The following is a 7,911-nucleotide window of genomic DNA, read 5'->3' as shown; positions in this document are numbered from 1 at the left end:
CAGTTTCGGCGGCATTTCTTCAGTTTTTACAAAGGTCTTCTCATCAGGGCTCTATAAATAAAGAACTACGGCAGATCTGTAATATGTAATGCATCGGAACGGCCGTTATGTGTTGACTTTCAAAGAGAAAACCTTTTTATATCTGCTCTCTACGGTGGCCCTGAGAGGCCAGGGTGCTGCAAATAAAAGAACGCTGCAAATAAAAAGAAACAGAAACGCCGCGCAAATAAAAACGCCGCGATGCAAGCTTGAACCGTTTTAAATCTAGACTACACACACACACACACACACACACACACACACACACACACACACACACACACACACACACACACACACACACAGTATTCTTGCGTGTTTAACTGCCTGAGGCTTGTCTTGCCCTTGTCAGTGGGGAATGTCGTGATTATAAGACACACTTGCAATCCATGTTGGGATATTCCTTGTATTAAGCCAGTGTTGAAAGTAGTACTGATTAGTCTTTCCAAATGTGTTAGTGTTATTTAAAAACTAGTGCAGTGCCCGTTCGGGGCATGGCCGTTCAGAGCTTGTGCCCGTACTAAGCGGACCGATTGTTTGGCTCCCATAATCGCTGCTCGCGTACCCGATCGGAGCGCGTAGATTCGTCAAAAAATAAAGGTTTAGGGAAAATTAATCCCAAAAAATTCTAAATGAAGGATGCACATCATCGTGCAATCCGCAAGCCATATCCGAAAGCTTAGGTCGATCTGACAAACAGTCAGAGAGATATGCGAGCCACACACACACACACACACACACACACACACACACACACACACACACACACACACACACACACACACACACACACACACACACACACACACGTCTTGATTTATAGATAGATAGATGTTCATGCAATTGAAGCGCAAAGCAAACTAATGATACTTTATTTGTTTTGTTGCAGGTCATAATGTATTGTCCTTTTTGTGGACAGCAGCAGCAGGCTTCTAAATCAGCCTTTTGCTGTTCATGTGGCAAGGACATCAAATTCCTGTGTGATGTTGATAAAACAGGCACAAGTTTTTTTATTTTTTGAATTAGGCTTAGGAAATGTACACTATATTATGAGTATGGGTGAGAACACTGTATGTCTCTCTGTTCTTTGTCATTGACGATTGATTGGACTCTTATTTCAAGCAGAGGCTACAGGAAAAAACACACTGGAGTTATTTCGGACATTCCGGAGTGTAAAAGAGGAGGAGAGACGAGCAGGTTTTAAGAAAAAAAAAAACACCATCAAAAGACAACCTGAAGGTTGTGAAGGTACATTTTTTTTTGCTGAGATATACTAATAATTTGCCGACAGTCCATTCTGTCATGTATTTATAGTGTCACTGAACTAGTTGAACATTCGCCTATTTCATTGTTTCTCTGTAGATTTCAGTAGGCCTTATGAGGCTGAAAGATGGTGTACTGAAGACTGTAAGAGGAACAGTACTTCCCCTTTTGATACGACCAGAGTCGGATGCGGACGAATTGCAGAGAGCTGCTGAGCAAAAAATGAAGACCTTCGACAGAAATGTACATGGCGGTCCCTACGTACTGCTCTACCCTGACGGTACAAAGATAACCAATATACCAGGAACAGAAGTACCCTTCACTCTAAACAAGTACAAAGAGGTAGTGGGGAAGGCCTACCAACGTATCACACTGTACATTTGTACAGCTGAAGATTTCTTTACATCTTGTAAGTAATTGTGAAATGAATTGCCAACCAAGAAGAGCTTTTTTAATGTATTTGTTTGTCAAGGAAAGCACTCTGTTGTTCTGAGTAGTCTAAAATCCTCTTATACCTGTTCTTGTATTTCACAGCTCAGGAAACCAGCTCTGAATCCAACTCATCGGATTCAGAGGTGATCATCATGAGTCCAACTTCTGCAGAATTCAATGCAGCTGATACATTAGTGAGTACTACATTTGTTGTATCTTAGATCGCTTATATTGTAAATTCTATCTGGAAGTGAAAATGTTTCTAGATTTCACATAGACGGCATATTTTTACGATGAAACATGTCCCAAAATAGCATTTTTAAATTGCGGTAATTGTTGCAGCGTCCTGGCCTACACATATTTTACAAACTTAAGAAAACAACTTGCAGATCGCTGCAAAATCACACCATAATAATTTGTATGTTTTTCACTGAAAGTGATAATGTAAGAAGGATCATTGCCCCTCTCGCAAATCACATACACTATCAGTCAGAATAATATAATTCAATATTTATGTTCAAATGTGTTAAGCTCTAGTTCTGTCAAATTTGAAGTGTCACACTGATATATTGTTTTTTACTTCCAGATATGGGAACCTGCAGATGGAGAGTCAGGCACTGATTCAGCAGCTCCGGTAATTGTGGCTCTTAAACATTGTCTATTGTTCACATTTAGCCTTGTCTGAAAATATTGTCACTCAATTAATGTCTTAAACTACATGAAATAATGTGTCACACTGACCCAGAGATCCACGTTTGTGTACATTAGAATAGTCTTTTCTTTCTAAATCAGCCCTCTGACAGCCATGATTTAAAATACTTCAACTTACCTGTCCTATCCCTGTTATGGTTTGTGATTCAGGTCTTATTTTCTGACTCACAAGAGGGCCCAGGAACATCAGGAGGTGTGCTGGAAACTGCGTGCTATAGGTATTATACTTTCCTTTCTACAATTCAAGTATGTTTTATATGAAAACATCAACAATGTAAACTTGTGTATGTCAATTTCTCAGCAAATATACTCAGCTGTATGCGCCTATTGTGATAGAGGATAAGGATGACTCAGACAGTGTTGAGTGCAGTCATGACATTCCAGAGGATACAAAGTAAGAGAAAAGTTACCCTTACTTCAACTGGTTGTTATTTTTCCTGATCAAAAATGTGTGCTATGGTGTACCATTTAACATGGTCATAATGTATCTGATGACAGGGTGGACCAGCAATCACTTTCTGAGATAACTGCAAACCTGGCCCTAGAGATTGACCATCGAGCTGTCAGCAGATTTAACATCTGTCGCTCGAACATCTGGGATGGAGCAGTCAGAGGATTCAAAAGGGCAACATTCTCAGAAAAGAAAGACATCCTGGTGAAATTCTCTGGCGATGAAGGGAGGTTTGAGGAAGGTCTCGATACAGGTGGCCCCAAGAGAGAATTCCTCTCCCTTCTCATGAAAGAGCTGAACAAACGGCCCATATTTGATGGACCTGTGGAGAGCCGCTACCTGGTCTACAATTCAACAGGTTCTGTTTTGTGTATAATGTTTTAAAAGAACCCATATTGGACAGCTATCAGAGAGGATGAGTATTATTTAGCAGGGAAGATGATTGCGGTGTCCATTGTGCATGGTGGACCTGGTCCTAATTTTCTGTCAGAGGATCTGGTCAGCTACATCTCAGGGCAGAGCAGTTTCAAGGCATCTGTTGGAGACATTACAGATGAGGAGATAGGGAGAGTCCTACAAGAGGTATGAGAAGGGTGTGACATTCTAGAATAGGTAAAGAGAGAGTTTTGTCCACTTAAACCATTCTTTCAAGATATACTTCTGGCATTACCATTTTTTATAATTACGTGTCATATTTTGAAATGTATGGGACTCTGTTATCTCTTCTTTTAGATTCAGAATTCACCCTCAGTGGAGATCCTTCAGGACTTAATGATACGGAACAGTGCCATGTTGCAGACTGCTGGGTGCTTCAGACATGTCAGGTCATGTGAAGAAAAAAAAACGATTGTAGAGGATTACCTGAAGTGGTACATAATCCACAGGAACAACACTGCAATCGAAAAGGTAGGTTTTTGTATTTCATTGTTATTGCTAAAATAATTATGAAAAACGTGTTGCTGTTGTCCCAGTTTCTTGCTTACTTACTTCTACATGATGCACATGTATCTTTGCATGCATCTTTTAATTGTATTTTAGATTCAAGGCTGGACTTGAAAGTTTGCAGTTTCTGACAGCTCTGCAGCAGCATCCGACGGTCCTGACCCCTGCTCTCTGTCATGCCGATGTGAAGCTGTCTGCTGCAGAGATGGAAAATCTGTTCCAGCCTGAATTTAGTCAACAGGGAAGCAACAGAAGGGCTCAGGAAGAGAACGCTATGAGTTACTGGGCAGACTATCTTCTCGATTGTGAAGGTTAGTCAATTTGCTCTTGTCTGATTTGTATACACACAGATTATAAAAAGTTCCGGTGTTGATGTAGATAGTATTTACTGTCGATTGATTCCAATGTTCTCTACTTTTTAGAAAATGACAGCTCAGTGACCTTGGAGGAGGTGTTAATGTTCGCTACAGGTGTGCCATGTGTGCCTCCTGCTGGTATGAGTCCTCTGCCACGCCTTCAGTTCCTATGTTCTACAACGTCAACATTCCCAATGGCAAATACCTGTGCCAACATTTTAAAGCTTCCTCTTTTGGACACTTATGGTGCCTTCAAAGCCAACATGAACTTTGGCATTAATAATTCCCCCGGCTTTGGGTGCATTTAAACAATTAAATAACTTGTGTTAAAGTTAATGTTGCCACACACAGTACACAGTCCATTGTTTTAATGTTGTGATGTAAGAGAGATGTGAGTATTTTTCATGGCAGATTTGTCCTATTTCATATCTAACATGTGAACAACACCACACATTTGTATTGTTATTGTATTCTCGTTAGGTAGGTAAGGTAGACCGTGGTTAAATCAAGAGTTCAGAACATGTGTTAAGATGTTTTACAAATATTTACGTAAATAAAGACTGCAAAAGGCACCTTGTCGTGCAAATGTGCCAATTTTGTTTTGGCCATGTTATCATGTTTTTACATGGACTTTGTGAAAGAGTAAAGCTGAATTACTCTTCATTAAATGGTTTAAAAGTGTTTCATTTTAACGTAAGGACTTGTTTTTCTACGTATAGCATATATGTTACACACTCGCTACAAAGATGACACGGCTGTAGCTGGTTCACAAGATTTTATTCTCAGACCCACTGTGAAAACAGAAATAACAGTAGCATATGTGACTGATGCAATGAATGTTATTGTTGATTCATCAACTTGTACACACAAAAGGTTCTGGGGGTCTGGTGGGGCAATGTGTTCTACACTCCAGACATGTTTTTCATGGACATGTAATTCTGAACAGCAGCTGTCCAGTTCCCTGGTGGAGCCAACCCACTCCTTCTTTGCAAGTCCACAAAATGCATCTCCAGATTCTCATCACCACACAAATTGTACTGAGATGATGCTTGCATGATGCCATCAAAGTGGTGTAGGGCTTCCCAGGACACTGGAAATCCACACTCCCTTCCGCCAAACCTAAGACCAGTCATACATTGAAACATAATGAGTCAAGTGATTACAAATGGATCATTTAACCCCCCAAACATGCTAGATAAGCATTATAACTAAGACTCCATTGAGTCAGTTCTTCGTTAATTAATTCCTAAACAAAGAGCTTTGACTTGAGAAGTTAATGTCAGGTTGACAGCAGCTCTTTCAGTCACATATGGTCATTCTACTCACTTTCTAACACAAGGTACTTTTTGGAATTGAGTAAGATAAATCGACAGAATAGCTTTGGACATTTTGTGATTTAGGTTTTGTGTTGGAATCCATTTTTAGTCGTTTAAGACTTGAAATCATTTTTAAATAATGGGTTTTCAGACTAAATGAATCACGTTATTTATCAAGTGACAAACTTGTCATATTGGGCTGATACACCAAATGATATGAAGTCAGATATATTTTTAAAGTAATATTACCAAACAATTTCAATACAAACCTGTGAGGCAGGTGGTACATGGCATCAGGTTTGCCTGATGGACACTGAGACAGGCGAACAGGCCGGATGGTGTGGTGGTTCCACAGCTGTCTGTACTCATCGAGGTCTTTTTGTATGATGCCCAAAAACACATATCGCAGCAGACACTTGTGCTCATGGCTCCCATTGAAGAGGTGCCTCTCTCTAAGGTCACTGAAGAGCTCGATCCAGAACTGAGTCCTAATGGTGGAATTCAAAACTTTTGTATTTCATGAAAAAAAAGACAACGTCAAGTAAAAAGTCACAATATTTCTAGAAATGTTGTACATTTCTTGGTGCGCTCCTAAATTATTTCATTTGGGAGCACATAAACTCCCTTGGGAAAATGTTAGTGTATAGCTCTAATGTAATTTCACAATTTTTTTCATCCAGATAGATTTAAAGTATTTGGGCACCTCTGTACTATATACACACACACACACACACACACACACACACACATTCTTCGACCTGACCTTAAAAGGCTATACCTTTGCTTTCTGAAGAAAGACCACCAACTCTCGATGCGCTGGTTTGCAGTTGAGGTACCATACATGTGACTGAGGGCTCCTGCAAAATCATCTGTGTGTTGAGATCGTAATGTGCAGTTAATGGCTGCCATAGTGCCATTTTCAGTTCCACAGTCAGTGCGAAGGCGGGCTGGAAGTAGTCCAAACTCCGATACACACTGCAGGTAATACTGCGCAATGATGCCCGGATCGTTGTTAGTGCTGCCACTCCTGAGCCACATAACTTTCCTTGAAAAGCCGTCGATGCAGCCACTGATGGCAATACCAAAGGGTTTAAGTTTATCATATCCATCAGCGTGCCACACTTGGTTTGGTCCTGCTGTGACGTATCCTCTTCGGACAAACCTTCGCCTGGTACGAAGTTGAACACCAGATGGATCCAGTCTGGAAATCATCTGTCTAACATCCTCCCTTTTTACTGTCAGGTGATACTTTTGTTGCAATGTCTGCCACATAGCTCTGTAACCCAACAGCCGACCCGAGCCTCTCAGTTCAACAGTTTGGTGTACAGTGCCAATGGGAGTGTAGTCTGTCCTTCTTGTTAAGCCAGCATTCTGTAGCCTCCTCTTTAAGGTCCTCAGACTAAGAAAAATGTTGTGTTTTTTTTCTAGAAAATCAAGTATCACTTCATAAGCGTGTCCCTCCGTGAAGTACTTGTGGATGAGGCCTGCCTCGATTCCTTCATTAGATTCTGTGACTGAAGGGAAAAGACAGTGTCATTAGGAATGAAACTTAATAACAAAAAACCTATTAAGAAAAAAATGAAAATGTATCAGTAATGAGGAAAATACATGAACTGTTTGATGCATAAGTGTATGTTTTCAGTATGTTCAATGCGTGAACAATTCCAGACATGAGGAGCAACAAATAAGAGAAATAAACAGGCAAAGGACAAAATATTGGGATACTTACATAATTGCTAAGGATAAAAATACATATCAATCTAGAGGTAGCGAACAAAAGTTTACCTTTTAATGCCTGTATTTGTACATAAACGCATCAGAAGGCTCAACCCTCAGCACATGAAGGAGCACATAATTGGTCAACTTTGGTATTTCACCTGATTTTTTTTACTTGTTGGCATTTTTTTAATCAGTAGTTCTAAATCATGTTGAAATTGCCATGACTGACAATAATATGTGTATAGCATATATTAAAATGGCAACAAATCATATACAAATAAGACATTATCACTGTACTGGTGAAATTCTTGACTTTTAAGGAGGAGCTTACCATCTTCGAGAAAGGGAGCCAAACATTCAATGTTGCTGCCACAGGAACCGCAAAACCTCCCAAAACACCCACCAGTCCCACAATATGGACAATACATTGCCTGTGGAAAAGGAGCAATGTGAATGTTATTCATTTGCAATGAAGTAACAGCTACTTGGTAAGCTATTGCAGCAGGTAATGTTACCTGCAAACAGCTGACACTAATTTAACAGCAGATATCAGCTACAATCACTTAATATCTGAACCATGCATCCATCTACAATGTCAAAATACATTAAAAAAGAAAAAAGAAAGATTTAAAGCCAGCCAAAGGAAGCACGTCTTGGATAGGATAGAGACCCTTCTCTATCT

At 40.0% G+C, this 7,911-nt stretch overlaps 2 protein-coding genes across 2 annotated transcripts; one reads left to right on the top strand and one right to left on the bottom strand.

The window, feature by feature from the left end:
* The first annotated feature begins 1,500 nt into the window (after nt 1–1,500).
* On the top strand, nt 1,501–4,154 carry LOC117452015 (G2/M phase-specific E3 ubiquitin-protein ligase-like). Its single transcript, XM_034090428.2, has 9 exons — nt 1,501–1,711; nt 1,837–1,928; nt 2,321–2,368; nt 2,596–2,663; nt 2,747–2,839; nt 2,944–3,254; nt 3,300–3,478; nt 3,629–3,798; nt 3,932–4,154. The coding sequence occupies exons 1-9, from the start codon at nt 1,525–1,527 to the stop codon at nt 4,152–4,154; spliced, it is 1,371 nt and encodes a 456-aa protein (XP_033946319.2). The 5' UTR covers nt 1,501–1,524.
* A 942-nt stretch (nt 4,155–5,096) lies between these two features.
* On the bottom strand, nt 5,097–6,770 carry LOC117452008 (uncharacterized). Its single transcript, XM_034090414.2, has 3 exons — nt 6,289–6,770; nt 5,780–5,998; nt 5,097–5,313 (listed from the first exon to the last, which is right to left on the bottom strand). The coding sequence occupies exons 1-3, from the start codon at nt 6,720–6,722 to the stop codon at nt 5,097–5,099; spliced, it is 870 nt and encodes a 289-aa protein (XP_033946305.1). The 5' UTR covers nt 6,723–6,770.
* Nucleotides 6,771–7,911: the final 1,141 nt, after the last annotated feature.

The sequence above is a fragment of the Pseudochaenichthys georgianus genome, chromosome 1 (assembly GCF_902827115.2).
Source record: "Pseudochaenichthys georgianus chromosome 1, fPseGeo1.2, whole genome shotgun sequence".
Taxonomy (NCBI): domain Eukaryota; kingdom Metazoa; phylum Chordata; class Actinopteri; order Perciformes; family Channichthyidae; genus Pseudochaenichthys; species Pseudochaenichthys georgianus.
Note: the sequence above shows the minus strand (reverse complement) of the source record. Positions and strands in the feature narration are given on the sequence as shown.